This window comes from Diceros bicornis, chromosome 5 (genome assembly GCF_020826845.1).
Source record: "Diceros bicornis minor isolate mBicDic1 chromosome 5, mDicBic1.mat.cur, whole genome shotgun sequence".
In the NCBI taxonomy this organism is placed as follows: Eukaryota; Metazoa; Chordata; class Mammalia; order Perissodactyla; family Rhinocerotidae; genus Diceros; species Diceros bicornis.
Genome location: NC_080744.1, coordinates 81,315,758 through 81,339,018, shown reverse-complemented (window position 1 = coordinate 81,339,018; position 23,261 = coordinate 81,315,758). Strand labels below are relative to the sequence as shown.

At 45.6% G+C, this 23,261-nt stretch overlaps 1 protein-coding gene across 10 annotated transcripts in view; it reads right to left on the bottom strand.

Moving 5' to 3' along the window:
• The window catches only part of ADAMTS17 (ADAM metallopeptidase with thrombospondin type 1 motif 17), a 420,881-nt gene that overhangs the window by 233,495 nt on the left and 164,125 nt on the right, over positions 1-23,261 (bottom strand). For all 10 annotated transcript variants that reach the window (XM_058542337.1, XM_058542333.1, XM_058542327.1 and 7 more), the window contains one exon: positions 16,864-16,907. In XM_058542337.1, coding sequence (XP_058398320.1) covers positions 16,864-16,907 — 44 coding nt within the window. The remainder of the gene's footprint in view (positions 1-16,863; positions 16,908-23,261) is intronic.

The window sequence follows — 23,261 nt, the reverse complement described above, 5'->3', positions numbered from 1 at the left end:
TCAGCAGTGATATGACCCAGATTCCATTTGCCAGAAAAGCCACGCCTAGAGCCTGCTCTGGGAAGGAAGTCTGTGGGGAAAGGGGTCTACAGTGTTGCCTTCCCGGTTACTAAACACAGCTGCTGGGCATCTAGCTCTTCTGAGCATGCAAGCAAAGGTCGCCTTGGTCCCTCCCATACGGCACACTCTACACACACACACACACACACACAGTCAATAGAATTAAATCCTCCTGTTTCTCTGGTACTGCCAAGGCTTAGATGAGTGGTTCTCAAACTTGAGTGCACATCAGAATCCCCCAAGAGCTAGTGAAAACCCAGACTGCAAAGGTTCTGATGCAGAAAGGCTTGGATGGGGCTGAGAATGTGCATTTCTAGCACCTTCCTAGATGGTGCTGATGCTGTGCTCTAGGATTACCCTTTGAGAACCATTAGCTTCGAGCATCTCTTTTCCCAAAAGGCACCACCAAGGACTTTCAGGGTCCTCTTCTGACACCTGTTGGACAGGAGGCACTGAAACAAGACAACACAGCCGGCATTGGTGGAGCACTTATTTTAAGTTCCAGGTCCTTTACCTGCATTCTCTCATTTCCTTTCCACAACTACTACACGAGTAGGAATTACTATTATTCTCCTTCTACAGATTAGGAAACTGAAACAAGAGGACAAGCGAACTGCCCAGGGCTCCACTGTTAGTAGCAGAGCTGGGATTTGAACCAGGCAGGGGCAAACTAGAGGCTGTGCTGGAAACCTCCACTCCCTCCCGCCCCTCTTAACAATTAACCCCGAGTTCATGGAAAATCTGATGAGGTGGCAGGACATTTGGGGCAAGTCTGATTCCTTGGATGACAGTCAACACCCTAATTATCACGAATGTCCACAGTCCCCAGTGCCTGGCTCATTTACCATCCTTAACAGGGGTCAGCTGTGAGAGTTCCACAGGCTCAAACAGAGAGCACAGGAAGGAACTCAGAAACCCACATTGTCACGGCTTTTTGTACAAAAGTAAATGTTTAAGACATTTACATAAGTAATAATGAAATGACAATAAACATTGGGAGCTACTCTATATTCATGTTGCCGTGCTTTTCTTTTTAATTAACAAACATAACAAGAAAATCAACAACCCTAGCCACAAGCCCGTAAGGCAGTGGTTCTCCAAGCGGGATCCCCAGACCAAACATCAGCATCAGCATCATCTAGCCCTCCCCAGCCTTGGTGAGTCCAAACCCTGGGGTTCAGATGTGTTCTAAGGAGTCTTGAGGTGAGTGAGAGGCATGCTAATCTAAGCCAATTTCCTGAGCTCTGTACAGTTAATATGGACCCTCTTTAAATCTTTATTATACAAAATATACCAACTGCCCATCCCATGCTCTCCTCCTCTCCAAGAACGGAGCAGAGCCTGAGTCTGTCACAGGAGGGAACTTGGTGGTTGGATCCCTGCTTCTCAGCTTCAATTCCTCTCTTTCTCTGTGCAGACAACATGGGATAAGCTCACTTCAGTGGCTCCTATTACCACTCAACTCAAATCCGTACTGTGAGCCTGGCTCCCTGGGTCCCCCGGCCTCCACGACCCTGCTCGAGTCATCTTACTCCTTTGGCACAAGTGTAAGTTAGGTGTCACGTTGGCCCACATTTGCTCACTGTGCAACTCCGGGTGAGTAACTCAGCCTTGTTTCTTCATCTGTAAATCGGAGCCTGCACCATCCGCATGAAGTTCCCATATAGCACCTGGCCGGTGGTACGTCCTTAATGAACCTCAGGCCCCTCAGCCTCAACCCTTTGCCTGAACTGTCCCTGCTCACACGGGGACTCCCACCTGAAGAGCCTTCACCTCAACTTCTGCTGAAGCCCTACCCCAGTGCCATTCCCAGAAGACCCACACAGTGACAGGATGGCAGTGGTTGGGCATGATGTCCCATGGCCAGCTGAAAGGAAGCAAGACAAGGTTTACAAAGCAGTCACCATAAGGTAGGGTTTCCACAGGCATTTTCTCAAGCGATTCTCAAAGCAGACCTCAAGGAGTATGTTGATATCTCATTACACAAGTAGGGAAACTGAGGACTGCTGAGTTTGAGTTTATTAAGTGACATGCCCAAGGCCAAGTAAATGGCAGCATGAGGACACAAACCCAGATCTGATTGTGGCTGAGGAGCTAGGAGGCCTGTGTAAGCAAAGCAAAAGTGGAGTGGGCCCAGTTGCTGGACAGCTTGTTCCCACTGTGGGACAGCTGCCCATCCTGGCTGCCCACCCTAGGGACCCTTCCTTTGCTCTTAGAGATTAATACTGGTTAATAGTAGTTAACCTCAGCACTTCTAGAAGCCTTGGCTTGTCAAAGGCATTACAAGTGGAGTCCGATTTCCAAATGTCACCCTCTCAGCAAAGTCTCTGGCCACTTCAGCTAAAATTTGAAGTCCCACCCCATCAATTTCCTATCACACTTGTCTACTTTATTTTTCCTCTTTATCACTTACCTCTATCCATACTCTGGAGTTTATTTATTTATTGCACATATCCCTCCCCTTCACTAAAATGTCAGCTCCACAAAGACAGGGACCTTTGTGTTTGTACATCGAGGGCCCCCAGTGCTGGAGCAGTGCCTGGCACACAGTAGGTACTCAATGAATATGAATGTGAACACTGGAAAAGCAAAATGTCCGTCAGGACAAAGATCTATTCTGAAAATAGTATGTGTGATAAAGACATGGAAAAGAAAAAAATACAGGGTAAAAATAAAGATGGGCAATTTAATACTTTCAGAAAGAGAAAAATGAATGGGCACAGATCTGGCAGAATGAGATAGAAGCTAAACTCTCAGGCTTTGCAGTGAATCCATTCAATGCCAGCTGTCACTGGTTAACAGCATAATTTCAGATAAGAAATGTATCCTTTTGGAGCCTCAGTTTCCCCATCTGCTAACAGGAATAATAATACCTCACTTAAAACGTGATTGAAAGACAAGATAGTACAGTTAAGAGAAAAGACTGGAACTGAACTGTCTGGGGTCCAATCCTGGCTCTACCACTTACAAGTTATGTGGCTTTGGGCAAGTCATTTGTCTCTCTTTCTTCAGTTTCCCCACACGTAAAATGGAGATTATAACAGCATTTCCTCATAGAATTGTGAGGATTAAATGAATTAAAAACATGAAGTGTCTGACACCGAAGTTCTCAACGAGTGGTAGGTGCTCTCGGTTTCACCTCCATCAGCAGGACAACAGGACAAGGAGCAGCACTGACTGTGATCTTTCCCCATGTGTCAAATACTGACCAGTGTAGGGATATAGGAGGAGGCTCTGCTGAAAGCAAGTTTTTCAACTTTCCAAGGATAAGTTCAAAGAAGGCTTGGATCTTGGCACCACTCCCAGGCTTGTGAGATGCTAAACCGTACTGATGCGTGCTATGGACTGCATGTTTGTGTCCCCCACCTCCAGATTCATATGTTAAAGCTTTAACCTCCAATGAAATGGTAATAGGAGGTGGGGCCTTTGGGAGGTAATCAGATTTAGATGAGGTCATGAGAGTAGAGCCCCCACGATGGAAGTAGTGTCCTTATATGAAAAGGATGAGAGACCAGAGCTCACTCTCTCCACCATGTGAGGACACAGGAGGCATCTGCAAGCCAGGAACCCGGCCTCACCAGACACCAAATCTGCCAGCACCTTGCTCTGGGACTTTCCAGTCTCTAGATCTGTAAGAAATAAATGTGTGTTCGTTAAGCCCCCCAGTCAACGGTATTTTGTTATAGCAGCCCCAGGTGACAAAGACAATGCCCTTGACCAATATGATAACGTGGCATGAGGAGCAAGAAATGGTTACCTCTTGTGGAAGTGAGTGGAGAAGGGGGCCTCTCTCTAGTGCTGAAGGGGGGAGCCCCAGAGAAGTGCTCTAGAATCATGGAGGCTGCCATCTTATCCACACATGGACGTCTACTGAGCCCCCAGGTTATCCGACCTGCCTAGTGCTACTGGAGTGAAGGTCAGGGCACTGCAGAGAGAAGAGGGTGGCACAACCAGGAGGAGGGCAGACAAGGACACATCACCCTTATATAGTTGACTTGACAAAGAAATCAGATGTGAATCCCATCAGGGCCTTAACAATCCTCGGAGCAGGGAGACATTTTCCCTGGCAGAAAATGTGCCCCAACCTCAGGATCACCCCCCATCCCTAGCCAATGAAGGAGGAGGTGGTCTCCAGGTTAAAGCTGTCATCGAGTGTCCTGTAGCCAGGTGTCTCTCTTTCCTTCAGTCACAGCAGAGCCAGAGCATGTCCAACCCTGAGTTCCAGGATACTCAGGATCTATCAGCGAACCTGCTCCACTCATTTTGGGATGCGTGGTCCAGTTGTTACAGGACTCCTCCCTGTGCCCATCTGCTGCCTAGGAGATGTGTGAGGGACCCTGGGCTCCACCGTGAGCCCAGGATGGCTCTGGGCCCTTGATTGAGGCTGGAAAGCTTCTCATCCACATCTACACCGCCTCAAGAGACCAGAGCTGTGCAGCACCTGTCGCCTGCCCAGTCCTCAGTATTGTTCTCAAGCAGCAACAATCTTTGTGTCTCTTTTCCCTCCTCAGCCCTAAACACCTTCAACAATGGAAGGAATCTCCCCCAAGATCACAGTGAAGTCTGAAGGGTCACAGAATATGCCACCTCAAAATGTGCCACTTTGGCGTAAGAATTATTTTGAGCTGAAAGCAGCTGAGAAGCAGCAGATGTAAGAAAAGCTCTCTGCCCATCCCTCCATTTGGCTCAAAGCAGGACTTAAATTTGTAAAGGTGTGCCCCCATCCCCCGCCTCTAGAGAAGTTAATCACCAGAGGTAACCCTACACCCTTACCAGCCCAGAGATGGCAGCAGAGGAATCTATATAACAACCTTGCTAAAACTAGCCCTTATCAACCATTAGGTCCCACATATATTTATCTTCCCACAATCTGCCCCTCTAGAAACTCAAAGTCCTTTTCCTTGATCCTGTCACTTCTCTAAAAATTTATTATTCTTTTTTAAGATGCTACATAAGCTCACGTTCTAACCATCCCTTTGAGTTACACATCACTGAGTGCTCCCATGTGGATGCGCAAAGCATGTGTTAATAAACTTCTGTTTGCTTTTCTGTTGTTAATTTGTCCTTTGTCAGTCTAATTTACAGGGCCCCAGCCAATGAACCTAAGATGGGTAGAAGACAAAAAAAGTTAAGTTTTCCTCTCCTCCAAGTCCAAGACTACTTTTTAATTCTTCACTAAAAATTGCTCAAGATTCTGGGCTCTGCCCCTTGTACCACCAATGCCCTGTGGGTCACCTGCCAAAGCCTTTCTTTCAGCCTGAACATGGAGACAATGCCACCATCCTCTGAGTCCCTGTGGAGATGAAAGTCTTCACTGCTTGGAGACCTCAATGTATCTCCAGGGCAGGATCTTACAGATCCTCACTCAGACTTTGGTATCTCTGATCATGGAAGTAAGTGCTGTAGCAAACAAAACCCCAAATCTCAGTGTCTCGACCTGCTTTACTTCTCACTCACATAAAATCCAGTGTTTCAGGGCCCGTAGCTACTGGCTCCCAGGTGGGCCTCAGCCAGTCAGGCAGTGAAGACAGAGCCCAAGCACAGCTCACAAGAGGTTTGTAGGGGCCAGGCTGGGAAACAGTACACCTCACTTCCACTCCCATTCCACTGGACAAGGCAGTCACTTGGCCACACCTACTGCCAGGAAGGCAGGGAAATTTAACCATCAAGGGAGAAAAAAATAGGTGTGGGTATCTGCTAGCAGTCTTTCCCCTAACACTCTGGACTGGGTCAGTGGTATATCCTAACCACGACTCAGCCCTTTCCTAACCACGACTTAGCCCCTTCCTAACTGCGATCCAGCCCCTTCCTAACCATGACTCAGCCCCTTCCTAACCAAAACTAAGCCCTTCCCAACTGTGATCCAGCCTCTTCCTAACCATAACCTACCCAGCCCCTTCGTAACCATGACTTGGCTTTTTCCCAACCACAACGCAGCTTTTTACTGTGCATCAATCAAACCCCCTCTGCCCACAACAGCACTTGTCAGGAATTTCTGATCCAAGTCATCTGTGCCAGTAATTCCAAAGGCTGCTTGAACCTAAGCCCTAAATAACAGCCAGGCCCAGATGTGGTCTCTATGCGACAGAACAGACCAATAGGCCAGCCTGACATAACCACCTCTCCCCTTCCCGAAGCATTCTAATTTCTTAAGCTGCATATCTGCAGAAACTGAGGTTAAAAACTCAGGGCCAACTTTCATCTTCACGAGGAAGAGTTGGGGGTTCTTCAATTTAATGAGCTCACAAAGGAGCCTGTGGAACTGCCTGAAATATGCAGGCAACAAACAAACGTTCTCCCCCAAATCGCAGCTCTGTCTCCAGAGGGTCACGCACACCCTGCCCCTCTGGTTAATTCTGAGCACCACATGGCTGGAGTGTAACCAGCCCCAGTTCTGTATGCCATGAGTCCAACAGTTGAGCAGTCATTGGGAAAATGAATTCCTAGCTCGACTCTCAAGTGATGATTTTAATGCTAGACACAGACGAGGATGGCCCATGGTCGAAAAACACCGGCAGGAACTTCACTAAGTCTCAGTGCCTGCATGGTCCAGTCTAGCCCTGGAATCTAAGCCAAAGAAGCACAGCCTAGCAACCAAAAAAGAAACTTGCAAAGGCATCCTAATCCCTATTTGCATCCTTCTAGGAAAATTAATAAAGGCTGTCTAATTCAACCCTGCAGCAATGTTTCTTAAAATGCCCTCCCTTCACTCTCTCCCCCACCGCCAGAGCCCCCCCCCTCTCCTGGCCTGCTCAGGTTCTCTTCCTCCCTACTCCCTGCTCTGGCCTGCACACCACCGCAGGGCCCTGCAGCCTCTTGTATCTCACCACCCCCGACCCAGCCTCCTAGGGAGGGAAGCATGAGACTCCCTTCTCTGGGAATTGTACTTCTCCCATCCGCAGCATTTTTCTTGGAAGAAATCTTTGAGAAGCACCAGTGAATAAAATTCACAACTTTGCTCCCTTGGTCATTTCACTTTTTAAAAAAATTATAGTAAAGTATATATAACATAAAATTTACCATTTTACCATTTTTAAGTATACAGCTCAGTGGCAACAATACATTCATATTGTTGTGCAACCATCACCACCAACCATGTTCAGAGCTTTTTCATCTTCCCAAACTAAAACTTTGTACCCATTAAACACTAACAACCCATTTCCCCCTCCTTTCTTCTCCTGGCCATTCTACTTTCTATCTCTATGCATGTGACTACTCAGGGAGTCTCATATAAGTGGAATTATACAGGATTTGTCTTTTTGTGACTGACTTATTTCATTTATTATAATGTCTTTAAGGTTCACTCATGTTATAACACACCTCAAAATTCTAAAGGGGAGGAAGACTATCCTCTACCCAGTCTGGGTCCCTTCTGGCTGGGCTACAAATTAAATTGACATGAGACCAAATAGCAGGAGAAAATCAAACAAAGCTTTATAACATGGATAAATGGGATAGAACCACTGAGTAACTGATTATCTCAACAAGATGGTGGAGGTTCTCACCCTAACTACTACCTTCAGGGGCCAGCCTGGTGGCACAAGCGGTTAAGTGTGCGTGCTCCACTGCGGCGGCCCGGGATTCGCCGGTTCGGATCCTGGGCGCGCACCAACACACTGCTTGGCAAGCCATGCTGTGGAGGCGTCCCATATAAAGTGGAAGAAGATGGGCACAGATGTTAGCCCAAGGCCAGTCTTTCTCAGCAAAAAAAAAAAAAGAGGAGGATTGGCAGATGTTAGGCACAGGGCTCATCTCCTCACCAAAAAAAAAAAAAAAACTACCTTCAGCTAAAGACACAGGAGGTTGTTGGGGGTGGGGGAGTCAGCTATGGGAGATGACCAGAAAGCACAGTGAACAAGAGTATGCAGATTTAAGTCCTCACCTTCCATACTGATAAGAGTTTCTAGAGATAAGGCTATTCCCCCTTCTTCCTGGTATAGAAAGAGAGATACCTTTACAAATGGAGATTTCCCTTATAAATGTAAATGTCTCTTACAAAGGGTAACTTCTACTTTTCAGAGCTTTTCCCTTCTGTGGTTTCTTAAAAGTAACCAGCCCAAAATAATCCTCATGCCAAAGAGACACATTTTGGGGTGGCCAATTCTGCTTTCCCACAATTCCCTTCCTTTTTAAGGCTCAATAATACTCCGTTGAATGTATATACCATATTTCGTTTATCCATTCATCCATCAAAAGGACACGTGGGTTGCATCTACCTTTTGGCTAGTGTGAATAATGCTGCTAAGAACATAGATGTACAAATACCTGTTTAAGTCCCATTTGTTTTGGGTATATACCTAGAAGTAGAATTCCTAGATCATATTCTTATTTTTGAGGAACCACCATACTGTTTTCTATAGCAGATATACCATTTTACACTCTCACCAGCAGTACACAAGGGTTCCCATTTCTTCATGTTCTTGCCAACACTTATTTTCTGGGTTTTTTCTTTTTCTTATTTTTATTTTTTTGCTAATAGTCATCCTACTGGGTATGATCAGTCATCTCATTTAACCTTCACGATAACCTTGGCTATTATTATCCCCATTTTACAAATGAGAAGAGAGTCAGAGATATCAAGTGACTCACAAAAGGACAGTGGTGGAAGCATGATTTGAACCCAGGTCTAAGAGCAGGGCCAATGCTCAGACCACTGTACTAAGTCAAGCCTCGGCCTCTGAGGATGGGGTCAGAGTTCACTGTGGACATGACTGGGCCCTGCAGGTGGTGAAAGGGACCATGAGGGCCACTATTAAGGCAACATTCGTGGGAGCACTTCTCCAGCTCTTGGTGCATGCCAGCCAGGGCAGAAGCCTTTGCTCATTGAACCCACCGCAGAGGGAACCTGGTCCTCTCACTTCTCCTGCTTGCTCCTCAGGCTCTCAACCAGCAGGCTGCACACAGGCTCCAAGAGTGCTTAAGGACTCACAATTACAGAAAAGGCATCTCATAAAGGCCTCGTTTCCCATTTATGATTCTACTTGCCCAGCTTCCCCCATGCTGGGAGGGCTTTCTTGTTTCTACCAAACCTAATAAAGGGTTGGGACTGACTCAGAATTGCATGACTGGAGTCAAAGCCACGCTATAACAAGACGAAGTGTCTCACTTCATTCCAAGCACATCATAAGGCGCTCCTTTGGCCATGAGGAATGGAAACGCTGCTAGAACAATGGAGACTGCCTCTGCCCAAGTCATGCCGAGGCCCACACTGAATGAGACGGTGGCAGACTGTGGCGTGACACCAATGTCACCGGTATCTCATGTAGGTTCATGGCCACCTAGCTGGAAGGGCCTGTTTCGGAGCCCCCTAGCAGGCCACCTGAGCACAGAACCTGGGAAGGTGCTAACCAGTGGCTTTGTGGAGGACGCTCGCTCACAGGGCATCCACTTTCTGAGCTGAACATAGAAGGCAGCTCAAAAGCCTGCGTTTGTAGGGCCGCAGCTGGAAACCCTAGAGGGTCCAGGTTCTTTCTCATTCAGCACTTTTGCTTTCCAGCCCCAAAGGCAATCAAACATGGCCATGTGTTTTGTTGGTGTCTGTCTAGTTCCAAAATAAATGTGATTCCAATCTCCAAGGGCCTGATAAAAGGCCACCCCATGCAAAAACATACTCACGTATTTTCACCATTTTAAAATGTATTTCAGCCATCATGTAACCTTAAACATGACGCTGGCAGGAGGAAGAAGAAAAGCTGAACTTGGTCCCCCGAGGTAACTGGTTTCAGTGTGGACTTCTCGCCAAGTCCCAAACACAAACCTCCTGCCCTGGGTTCTTGCTGTGTTGTCACCAGGGCAGATGGGTCTTCCCAGGAGGACTTCCATCTAGGGAACTTACAGAACTTTGTGGGTACAAAGGAAGCCCCTCCAGACTTTAAGGTACAGGACATATACACACTACATGTTTCCACGTGCAACCATGCACCTAGGCAAGTGTGTATATCAAAGAGTGTGTGTACATACACAAACACACATTCATTCATATTTTTATTCACCCGGTCACTATCTTCAAGTCACGGCACAGAACACCAAACAGAGGTAAACAGCAGGAAACTCCCCAGGGTCGTTTTCGTCCCTGCTCTTGTCCTCTTCTGTTCTCCTTACGCATGGCAGCTCCTACAAAGGAGCTCCAGCATCCAGACAATTTACTTGGCATTTTTGAGAAAATACTTTCTACCTACATTTAAAGCTGAACAGGTGAGAAAAGAAGATGGTTTACTGAAGTTACTTTTTAACTTTCTCAGCAACTTGATTAGCCGAGAAATCCAAACTTAATTTGTGGGAAGCAAAGCCCTAACATCGACAGAATGCAACTTTCCCAACTCTCTTAAGGGATGACCTATTTTTTTATCACGTGATGAGGAAGGCAGCACTTGCCCAACAGCCTGAATCCCTGATTGCTAGATGCATGCCTGTTTGAGTCCCCAAATTGAAACCTTTCATAAAACCTCTCAAAAATCACAGAACATGGTCTTTAATTATAAAGACCAGTAGAACTTCTCACAAACAGATGAATTTACTGAAGACCTCGGGTTGTCTGATTTGGGACATCTAACATGTCATCGAATGTTAAGCCTTTTCCTTTGTAAGCTTCTCAGAGGACACAAAAGACAGTGTGGATAAGCCTGAAATGGAAGCAGCAGGCACTGTGCCCAACATGAGATGGGGTTATAAGGTAAGGAGACTGACACACCATAACTTGTTCACTCAACGGGGTAATTTCCCCTCGGAGGCAATCATCTGAGGCTACATCTAACCAACAATTTTGAAGGAAAATTGAAACTTGACTTCTGTAAGGCCACAGAGAATAACAAAATAAAGCAAAACGAATAAACAGGAAAGCCCTCAGCAACTAAGAAACCCAAAGCTTAGTCTTAGTAGTAAAACTTTTGTATTCTTACCTCAAACAGTACTTTCCAGCCTCATTTAGCACACAGAACCTTTGACACCTCTACAATTCAAAACCAGTCCCACAGAATGAAGACTTACTAACACCATGAAAATACAAAAGAATGAATGCTCCCTCTGAAGGAAATTCCACAGGGGGTCTCTACACCTTTTCAGCAATGACACCAGGACTGGAATAAGCAAATGGTCCTCCAGGATGACCAATGGGAGGTGATCAAGTATAAATTTTGGTATGTTTGTCTTTATACATAAAAAGTGGCATGACTTGCTCGCCTGAGCTCTAAATTATGACATCACATAGTTCACAACTTCTCTTCCTCCTTGACATGTTCAATTAATAAAAACCCAACAGGTGCAGTGTTACAGCACTGGAGCTCCACTCTCCTCACTTCTCGCTGGTTCTCTAGCACATCTTCCTTCCGTGGCCTCACGGTGGGCTTGAAACAGACTTCCGACAAAGATGCTTCATTCCCAAACACCTTCATCCTGGTTGGTGATGCTCCCTTCCCTCACTTCCTCCACGGATAAATACTCCCTCACTTCCTCCCTCATAGACGGACCTGCTGCATGGAGGTTGGGGGCCACATCTATGAAGCTCCCCCTGGGCCACCCAGACCTATTGGGGAGCTCAGCGCCAGGGCCACAAAGAAAAGGGATCTTTCTACTCAAGTTTGGGGAAAGCCGTGGGACCCCCAGGCCAGAGCAGCAAGGCCCCAGCACATGGACCAGCTCAGAGCCCTTAGGCAGCATTTCCCTGGCCTTACGTGTGAAACATTTCACAAGGCTGCAGAACATTTCCATTTTCCTTTGTGCAGGATTATCACATCTCTCTACTGGGGGAGGAAAAGGGAGGCTTTTCCATTAATTAAAAAACATTATAATACCAAGCAAGGAAAAAAAATAAATCCCAATAATTAAAACTAAATTCATAAAGTTTGAATTAGGCTGCCAAAAAAAAAAAAAAAAAAAACCCATCACAGTTCAGCTTACAGCCACGGGTAGGAGCAGGACAAACGCCCCACATTACTGACATATGTGATATATATAAGACGTGTCTGGTCAGCCAGGCTGTGGGGATAAGTGGCTGCTCAGGCCACCACCTGGAGAGAGGCCCAGAGGTGTGTGTGTGGGCAAGAGGGATGCAAAGGCTTCCAGAGGTCTCATCTCATTCACCTTCTTCTCACCTATGACAGCTTCTTCATCAGGATGGTGGCAGGAAAGCAAATCACACAGGATGAAGCAATTCAGCAGAGGAAAAGCCCACACCTCACAAAGGCAAGGTGTGAAATGTGGAAAGTGGGGACCACTCAGTGAGGGGGCAGCTGCTCCTGTCAGGGACAAAGGCTGTTTTGCCAGATCCTTCTGCCTTAAGAGTTGCCTTTTCTCCTTGTGTGTGTCCTCCTCCAAGGTGGAGATCAGCAGAACCCTTGCGGTGTCATCCATTCTCCTTCCACAGTGGCCCAAGAGGCCACCAACAGAGACAGGAGGGAGGGTCCCTCAAGTGTGATGTTTTTAAAAGCGAGTTCATTGTCTGTGCCATCAAGCCCCACCCAGTGTAGAGGAGTTTGGTGAGGCCTCTCCCCTTCAGGAGTCAGGACCGCCTTCGAATCAGGGCCAGGGAAGGCCCCCTTGCCTATGTCAGTAAGACCCTTGTAATGTGCAGCCATGTTAAGCCTGAGGACATGTTGGCTTCTTGTGCCTCAATCTTCACTAGAAGGTTAGGGGTGTAGTAGATATTGGTCATTCTGGAGTGTCCAGCATCCATCCTCCCTGGCTAAAGCACGCCAAACCCCTCTGGAGACCCCCACACATACATTCTTGTGGGAGGTACTGTTGCCTCCCCTATGGAAGCCCAAAAGGTCAGAGCCTCCCTTACCCCCTTGCAGTGGGGGTAGGGAGGGGCAGGCCACGTGACCAAAGGCAGGACTCAGAACTGGGAGCTGGTGACAGGCAGATGGAGGCCACTCCCCACAGGTCTTGCCACTGACCTCTGCATGGTGTATGTGGCCTCGCCCTCTGGGGCTGCCTGGGGGACTGTCTTTGTTCCAACCAGGTCCTCCAACCTCTCCGGCAGCCCACCTTCTGAAAAATGCCCTTTTTGCTCGTTCCTCACAATCGGGAATCGCGTCTGATGAAATGGGCTAAAGCAGACCGGGCAGCACAGAGGGAAAGTATTTTTCACGCAACCCCGAGCTCCATTCAGTACCTCACAGGTTCTTCAAACGAGTTGTTCAAATTTAAGTCTGCAATCTATTTTAAACTATTTTTAAAATAGTAATTAAAACATTTACAATAGTAGGTTACCTTTAGGGGCCTACTGACTGGGAGGCAGCATAAGGGAACCTTTGGTAGGGCTCAAAACATTCCATATCTTAATCTGAGTAGTGGTTGTGAGAGCCTAGGCCTATGATTGCACAATGTGGGCTTAACGTCACTGAACTGGCTACTTAAAAACAGTTAAGATGGTAACTTCTATGTTATATATATTTTACTACAATTAAAAAAATAAAACAGAATTCAAAACACTACTTTAAAACTATTTCAATGTAGAAAAAATTTAAAAAAAGTATAGGTATAAATAAAAAACCCATACTTTTTACTCCGTGTAAGTTATACCCTAATTAAAACAAGAAAACAAATAAAAAACACTATTATATACCAAATTATGAAACACTGGCCACCCCCAAGCTTTCCTGGTTATCTCAAGGTACCAGATTATGTCATTTTCTGCAGACCTCAGGGTACAGTCCCTCCTGCTACAGCTGGATCCTGAGATTTGAAGGCAGCTGTTCAAAATCTCTAAGCATTGGCAACCACATATCTGTGTGATTCAGATTATTTTTCCATTCTGTGGAATCAAAACAAAATACAAAAACAAATTGAATGCTGGAATAACAAAATCGTAGAGATGGAATAAAAATAAGTGGTCGCCAGGGGTTAGGGAAAGGGAGGAGGAGACTCTACAGGGCAGCCTGAAGGAGCTGCCTGAAGGTGAGGGACCAGTTCTGTTCCTGACTGTCATGGTGGTTGGACAAATCTACACACGTGATAAAAATGTCACCGAATTATAGGTGAAAACACCCCAAAATGAGTTCATGCAAAAACCAGTGAAACCTGAGTTAAGATCTATAGTCTAGTCAATTGCACTCTGCCAATCAATTTCCTAGTTTTGGAAATACTCTATAGTTACATAAGATGGTACCATTGGAGGAAGCTGGGTAGAAGAGACTTCTCTGTATTATTTTGGTAACTTTCAGTGATTCTACAATTAATTCAAAATAAAAAATAAAAAAATTAAAAAGTAAATTGGATGTTGAGACTGCTATAACCCCATCTTTCAAAATTCTATGTTCATCGAATCACCTATTGTTCTTATTGACTAACTTGATAATACGTAAAAGTAAATTATGACACATTAAAACAAATGTGTACTAATAAAACACCATGTAGGTTTTGTTTTTTGTTTGTTTTTTTTTTAAAGAGGGGATTCAGTTCCTTTGTAAAAGCTGAAAATCACAGAGGTATTGGAAAGAACACGCAATAGGGAAGGAGGAGCCGGAGCTAATTCAGCCTTGAGCTAACCGCTATGACATAAAGAATCAATACACCTGGTCCATGACATTTAAAGACTCTGATGTTTAGAAAATGAGACATATACACCTGGAAGGTTACAGAAGGACATAAGATGTCCCCAAGAATGTGTGGCTAAGTGTCAAATGAGTAATGTTATGTGCTGAATTGTGCCCCCCCAAAATTCATAAGTTGAAGTCCTAGCCCCCAATGTGAATGTATTTGGAGACAGGGCCTTCAAAAAGTCAACTAAGGTTAAATGAGGTCATAAGAGTGGGGTCCTAATCCAATATAACTGATGTACTTATAAGTAGAAGACATTAACACAGAGGGAAGACCATGTGAAGACACAGGGAGAAGATGGACATCTGCAAGCCAAAGGAGAGGGGCCTCAGGAGAAATCACCCTGCTGACATCTTGATCTTGGAATGCCAGCCTCAAGAACTGTGAAGAAATACACGTCTATTGTCTAAGCCATCAGTCTGCGGTATTTTGTTACGGTAGCCCTAGCAGACTAACACAAGTAAGATGTGGTTTAGAAGAGGGAAAGAAGATAGAACTAGCTGCCTCTTCTTGAACAGGGGGCCTGAAATACAGTACGTAATCACAATTAACCGCAGATATGAAAGTTATTTATTCAAAAGAAAACAAAAGCCAGCTATAAAGCATATGAAAGAAAACCATGTGATGAGATACATGTTGTTCAGAAACGCTCGAGTTCCTTCATCTGCATTCATTCATTCATTCAATCAATCAAGAGTGGTGACTGAGCCCCCCCCCCTGGGTGGGGCAGGTGCTGAAGGATAGGACACATAGGTTAAAGCCAGAGCTCTGCTCTGAGTAGTGCAGTCTTCCAGGAAAGACATGCAGGCAAGGGCAATATAAGGGATCAATGCCTCCCCAAGGCCAAGCATAGGGAGCAGGAGGAGCATGGGGCAGAGGTCCCTTCCAAGCAAAAGTACGGTGGCCATCAAAGCTGATTTGTGAACACTGGAAAACAGCAGTCACTCCTTGGGATAAGCACATGCCTTTGCAGCTCTGTCAATGGACAGAGACCAACAGGTACTAGTCTTCTCCAACCCCAACCAGGCTGAGATGTGTTTCAACTATCCCTCCATGGAAGCCAACTTCACAATGCATTTGTCCAGTAATTCCATTATGGAGACAGCCCCCAAAAAATGAAGCACAGATTGGTTGGTTGGTTTTTGACTCTAGCCCTCAGATTTGTTTACAGGTCTGATGAAATGTGATAAATAAAAAATCATTTTGTAAACTTTAAAATGTGACATAAACGCTAGTTATCATTATCCTAGATTTTGAAGTGCCTTATAATTCTCCTAGTCCAAAAAGATCATTTTATGGATTATGGAGATTTACCCAAGGTCACGTAGCTAGTATGTGACAGAGCCTGAGTGAAGACTCAGGATTATCCACTGCTAGGACTCCAGGGGAAGCACAAGATTTTAACATTTGAATTCCACAATACATATATTTTTCAATCCTATGTTGTTTCCCTTCAATTTACCTATAATTCTAAGAACGTTAGATTTAGAATTTTGCTCTCGGCAATGCAATATTTCAACCTTCTGGTGAATAAAAGTTTGTGCTATGGCAGACAAAACTGGAAATCCTCTTGGTGTTTCCTCTCTTAATCAAGGACTCTATTCCTATGCTCAAAGAGTGGTTCCAATTTGAAACGTATGAGGAATCAAGAGCAAGCCAGATATAACTGAGGATAGGAGAGAAAGGAAAATGGCAAGTGAAGGGCAAGGTGGGGAGAAGGACAAAGTACAGGAGGGAGAGAAGGGGAAGAAGGAAAATGTGTTTTCCAACACTGCATGTCGGCATCACTACTGTCTGACCAGAAAGCAATGAGCCTGGTGCCAAGGCTGGCGGATACAATCACACTTCACCTCTCAGGACACTTGGTAAAGATCATTCGCATGTACAAAAATAAACCCGTGAGCTTCTGTCTCATGACAATCGCGTAACTCAGTGTGGTCCCTGTCCCGCACTGGTGATCAAGAGGCTCAGAGCCAAATGTGCCCCCAACCACAGTAACCTTGGGGCAGCCTGGTGGCTCCTCCCCTTGGTTTAACTTTTCATATCTTCCTTATTAACCCTTTGTCTAGATGTCTTCTTACATAAGCAACCTCAAAACTTTTCAGGAAAATAAACTCAAAGACCCAATTTACAAAAAAAGAGGCAACAGAAAACGTAGAGCTTGTTTAAGGACAGCTCCTCCAGATTGGAAGTGTTATCAAGAAGTCTCCAGATTATCACAAGGTGTATCAGCCCTTTAGATTATTATTCTAACTCTAAACTTACCAACAGTGTCGCAGGGTTCATCTTTGTGTACGCAGAAATCTGTCCTAAAAAAAAAAAAGACACAGTCAGGGGTATGCAGCACCCCCAAGAATGGGAGAAAGAAGCACTGTCGATTAACCCTGATTAATTGTCCTGCCCACAGCAATGTTAGTGCTTTAGTTGTCACAGGTTATTAGTGAAAAATAACATCTAGCAGTGTGTGCCAAGAGTAACCCATCCAGGACATTTCCAATGAGTAGACCCAGTTGCTCCACCTAAGACCCTCGTTTCATAGCTAAACTATTCCATACATAACACTCAGTTGCTGGAAGGACTCCTTCCCACAGCTGAAAAAGTTTTGCAAAGTGTTGGCCAAGTCATTTATCAAAGACAATTATTAGTCAAAATCATCAAACTACAGTGACTTCCCCAAGCAACTTGGGCAGCAACTGGTTTTAGATGTCAGAACGACCATGTATCACTTATATGAGAGGACAAAAAAAAAGTTATCTCTACAAGTTATACTCTTTAAAGCTCCCCAGGATCCCCCAGATGCGTGGCAATGGATAAATGAGACAGCAGAGATGCTTAAAATCTGGTCCAGTCCCAGTTCTGCAGGTACAAGGGGCTGTCTCTGGCCTCTTATGTGTGAAACAAGGGGTCTGGACCCTTCTTTCCCAAAGCCAGAGCATTCCCAGGACTCCTTCCATAAGTTCCTCTAGTCAGGAGATGACCAGAGAGCTGACTGGGGCAATGCCCTGCCTTGGACTAGGTAAGGAGAGCAGTGGCCTGGCCCAGATGTGGCAGCTCCTGAGAGGGCCCCACGCTCATCTTCTCATGGGATCCTCGAGGGGCCAATAGAAAGCATGCACTCACCTGCACCTCTCTGAACACACTCAATTGCAGCTTCAGGTTCAAAGGGTATGTTCTGAAACCACCTCTTCTAATTTTTAAAAAAATATTCTGGGAAAGAAGATGAGGCCAGACAGACAAGGTTGGCACTAAGCAAAGTTGTGAAACCGAGTGGCAGGTGCTGGTTGGGCCCCATCTCCCGCCCATTCCCTCTGTCAAAATCTATCCATAGGGGAAGGGTCTGACCTGCCATTCACACTGGGGACAATGATGGAGAAGGCAATGTGTTACTCTCCTAACCTAATTTGTTATAGACATCTTCCATTCTCCCTCCACTTCAATCCCATTCCAATCTACAACATGTTCTGTTGTATTTGCTTCCAAAATTTGTATTTGCTTCCGATGCCTCTCAGCATTGCATGGACTCCCACATGAGTGGAGGAAAGCCTGAGTGTTCCCAACCCTAGCTTTGCTTCAGGCTCACTTGAGGGTTGTCAACTCACTCAGACCCACAGATTCCAAATCTGTAGGTTTAAGATTCCACTTGGGGTTCTGATGTACAGAATTCCCCAGACCAGGCCCACTGCCTCAGGCCAAAGAAGTCCTACCAGATGACTTGGACATCCTGCCAGCCCAGAAGAGAGGGTGGGGCAGACAGCGGGGGTGGCTGTGACAGTGTTGAACGTGTGACCTGGGAGCTGGCCAGAGAGACAGAAGGAGAAGCTGGGTCAATCCTGTCAGCAACTCACACAGGTTTTGCGTACTTCAAGTTTCTAATTTTTTCATAATAAACATGTATATTTTTAGTTTTAAATTTTAAAATCAATTTTAAAACTTTAAATTTTAAATCAATTTTAAAACTATCTTAACAAAGGAAAAAAGAAAGCCTTCAAGGCCCCCACACTTTTCACAACCCGACTTAAAAACGAAAGGAAACGCCATGGAAATGGAGAGGGAATAACCATAAGAAACTGAAAATGGAAGCCTCATGAATTGAGTTTTCATCAAAGAAGACCTTTTAGAAGACTGACTAACAGGCAGTAGAAGGTAGCAAGGAAGAAGCACTGGCAGAAAGAAAACCAAAGAAATGTGCTTACTGGTCCGGTATCTATCTAACCCCAACCCAACGTTCTTGATCTGACACCCTTCCCGTGGAATGTTTCAGGCAATACACACACACGCGCGCGGACACAAAGACATGGCTGGCCCAAGACCTTGCTCCGGAGTTTCCCAGAGCGAGCAACTAAACGTGTTGAAAACTTCGTCCCATTACCTCCTCCGGGCAAAACAAGCAGCGGCGCACCGCCATCAGTCCCACAGAAGAGAAAATGGCGCCAATCAGCAGGCAGAAGCAGGCGCGGGAGCTGCAGAAGCGGCCGCCATCTTGGAGAAAGCCAACCCAGCACTATTGGCTTAAAGGGGCGCTATGTGTTCTCCCCTCCCATGGCCTGAGGGTAAACTGGCAGTCTCAAATGGCCTCAGTGGTGCCACATGTTGCTTCTTCTGAGGAAAAGGGAGGAGGTAAGGTCAGCTCACGGAGGGCCAAGCTCCATTAGAGGCCTGGCTTAAAAGGGTCAGCCAAAATTTAAATCTTCACCTTCCTGTTCAAGGTACTTTCTCAGAAACGGAAAAGTAAGCCACGAGCCTGCAGGGACAGGTTCATCTCCAGGTAATCCGGCTCCCACTACAAACTCATGCCAAACCCATATGTAGGGGCTGCAGGGTGTGTTTGAAGAATGAAACAAAAAACAAATGAGGGCCCAGAGGCAGCAGTCCAGTCTCCAAGTACATTCCGGTTGCACTGTTTGGTCCTCAAGAGAAGGAATACTCTGCGGATCTACATAACAGGGCCGGCTTCATGGGTGTGTGTGATCCCTTCAGTCGCACAGCCTCCACACTCAAAGCCCCCCACCCCACAACCTGGTTTATTGCTCTGCTGTCAGTCTTGAAATTCTTAATTTTTTGAACATGGGGTCCCACATTTTCCTTCTCCAGTGGGCCCCACAAGTTAACGTAGCTAGTCCTGTGCATGACCTACTGCCTGGCATACAGCTGGGGCTTAATAAATTCTGGTTCCTTTATTAAACGACTGACATATATCTCCAGACCACTTTCAACGTGCTCTGCAAGTTTATTGCTGGCCTTGTCTCTCCTCAATTTTTGGAAATCTGGAAACATGTAACATTATGGTCCACAGATACTTATTGAGCTCTTACCATGAGCAAGGCCTGCAAGAGGCCCCCTTGGTCAGAAGGTCAAAGGAAGGGCAGTTCCTGGGGAGCTGGATGGAGGTACATGAGAGGGGAAGGTTGAGGGACAGCTGGAGGCATCCCCATGGTCAAGCTTCGGGCCAGCCCTGTGTTAGCTCTGGTGTCTCCTGGGAATGCAGACCTGGGTTTTAGAGGGGAAATCCCTCTTTCCTGGCTTTTGGGGGAGATGCAGAGCCAAAGGTAAAGCTGTGGCAGGTGTTGAAGACACCTGGACCCCAGTCCTCTGTGTGGGCCCCATGTGGCCCCCAGACTCAGTCTACTCAAAGGTCCACTCAGTCTACTCAAAGGCTACTTTTTAGCCCCAGACACGGCTGCAGCTGCTGGAAATCCGTTTCTGGCTCAGCAGCTTCTGCTGGACGTGATGTCATGCTCACATCTCCACGGCTGGCGATCTGTAGGGTTGGTGGGTGTCCAGGAGAATACACTCTCAGGCTCAGCCACAGCCCATACAGAGAAAAAAAAGAAAAGAGAAGAAACCCTCACATCAGCTAGTCCCGGTCCCAGGACCCAGGGACAGAGGTCCCTAAACACTGCCTGGTCTGTGCAGCCCGCAATTAGACCCTCAGCTCGGATTACTCTGGTAGTAACAGACCACTTCTCGAGAGCAACAGCTGTCTCACACCCAAATTTCCATGCAAAAACCTCAGCCCATTATTATCCCAACCTAGGGAATTGCAGCTCTCCGCCTCTGATTATTAAACAATGCTTCTTGGCCAACTCGGCTTCCAGCCCTGACTCCAACGCTGCCTCCCCCTGTCCTTGTGGGAGGTCTTCAATTTAACATCTGTGAGGACCCAGAGGACGGGATGGGCATCGACCCGTTCAGTGCAGCAGCTCCACAGAGGCAGGTGAGAGGCATCCTGACTGCTCAGGTAGCCCATGAGGCGTCAGCATGAAATGGAGAAAGAAAACACAGACTCCTGGCCTGGCCACAGGTAACAGTGATGCCGGAGGGCCTTTCCATCAGCTCTGCCTGCCGCTGTAGAAATCTGCCTTTTCCAGGCTGCCGGACATCCCCCTCCCCAGCACCTGCACTCAGAACCACTCTCGTGCAATCACCCCCCTGCAACACACATACAATGTGCTTAGTTGAAAAAGAACATTTAAAAAAATTTATTGTGATAAAATACACATATAAAATTTACCATCTTAACTATTTTTAAGTGTACAGTTCAGTAGTGTCAAGTATATTCACATTGCTGTACACCCAATCTCTAAAACTGTTCTCATCTTGCAAAATTGAAACTCTATATCCATTAAACAACTCCCCATTCCTTCCTCCCCTCTGTTCCTAGCAACCACCATTCTACTTTCTGTTTCTGTGAATTTGACTGCTCCAGGTACCTCATATGAGTGAAATCATAGAGGATTTGTCTTTTTGCAACTGGCTTATTTCACTCAGCATAACGTCCTCAAGGTTCACCCATGTTGTAGCATGTGTCAGAATTTCCTTCCTTTTTAAAGTTGAACAATATTCCATTGTATGTATACACCACATTTTGTTTATCCATTCATCCATCAATAGACTCTTGAGTTTCTTCCACGTTTTAGCTATTATGAGTAATACTACTATGAACATAGGTGTACAAAATATCTTTTCAAAACCCTAGTTTCACTTCTTTTGGGTATATACCCAGAAACGGATTTATTGGATCATATGGTAGTTTTATTTTTAATTTTTTGAGGAACCATCATACTGTTTTCCACAGCAGCTGCACCATTTTACATTCCCACCAACAGCGCACAAGCTTTCCAATGTCTCCACATCTTCGCCAACACTTGTTATTTTCTGTTTTGTGTTTTTATAGTAGCCATCCTAATGGGTGTGAGATGCATAAAAGAACATGTTTATGCAAACTATTTCCAGTGTAGTAAATAAGCTGTTAGAAGGCGGGAAAAGGAAAAAGAAAAGACACCCTAACCGGCAGCATTCTCAGGCTGAGGGTACATTCATGTCTGCCAACGGCATTTGTAAAAGGGCTAATCCAGAAGTTTTGTCAACACTAACTTCAGTAACATTTATTGCCTCTGAAAAAAAATGGCTATCCGTTCTCATACCAAGACCACTTACAAGTGCTTGCTCCACCCAGACAAGGAAGGAAACAGTAGGAAAGCGAATAAACAGTATAGGGAAAATTCCCATAGGTTATTATTTTTAACAAAACACCAGAATTTATGTATTTTATATAGTATTTATACAAACCACTTTCCAAGTAGTGACCTTGGAAGTTTAGCTGCGTATTCCAAAGATGATATTAGTTAGAGCTCCTCTCCAGTAAAAGTCTTTAGACCTCATTTAATTATCATTTGGAAAATCAGTCACATTAATTTATAGTCACACACAGACATGGTTCCCAAGGACTCCTGCCTGCTCCCCAAATCAAATCCATACTCAAAGGACGGTACCCATAACCCCGACACCTCAATCCTCAGAGTGCTTTACAGAAAGCCCCAACGGTTCCAAAAGCCACTGCAAAGTGCCCTGAGCCACAGTGGCCTCTGGCCAGTGAGCGTGGGGGCCAGAGCTGCTGGGGAAGGTGGTACCTGGAGGTTCCCAGCGCTCATTAGGATGGGCAAACCCCGACCCAAAGCAAGAACCAGGTCATGCTCATCCCTTGTCCTTGGTGCCCGGTAGCGTACCAGCTGTATTGTAGGCGATCAGAATTATTAAACAGACTTGTTCTCAAATGCCCCATTATATATTTAATCACATCCTGTAGAAGCAGCAAATGCTCTCATAAGGTATCAGTGTGCTACAGAGCACATTTTAACCCTTTGGGGACGGCAATTGATGAATCATCTACAAGAGTTATTAGGCATGTGTTTGGTGTCTGGTGGTGGCAATGTGCATATTCTGGGTTTTTCAAGAGGGGAAGGTTAGGGAGCTGCATTGCCTGATGCCTGAGGCTAAGGTCACAGAACTACCCCAGCTGGCTTTGGGATGTCATTGGGCCAGGAGCTTGTATTATGTGGCCCAAGAGATGCAAGCAAAGAGCCTTTCTGGGCTCAAAACCAAAGTCTTAAACCAGATTTAAGTCTTCTTAGAAGGGCAGGCTGTCTTCAAGCTAAACACAGGGTAAATTGTTCCCTTTCATAACTTTACCTCTAAACTCAGAGAAAAAGAAAGCATGTAACTTGGCAAGTAGTTTCCTTAAATTAAAAAGAAAATCCTTAAAATTCAAAGTTGATATCTTCATAGAAAATCTAATAAAATTTTGGTATTTTTAATCTAATGGATTAAATTATCATGAAACATTTCTGCATATTTTCTAATGGGGGATTTTGATATGAATGCAT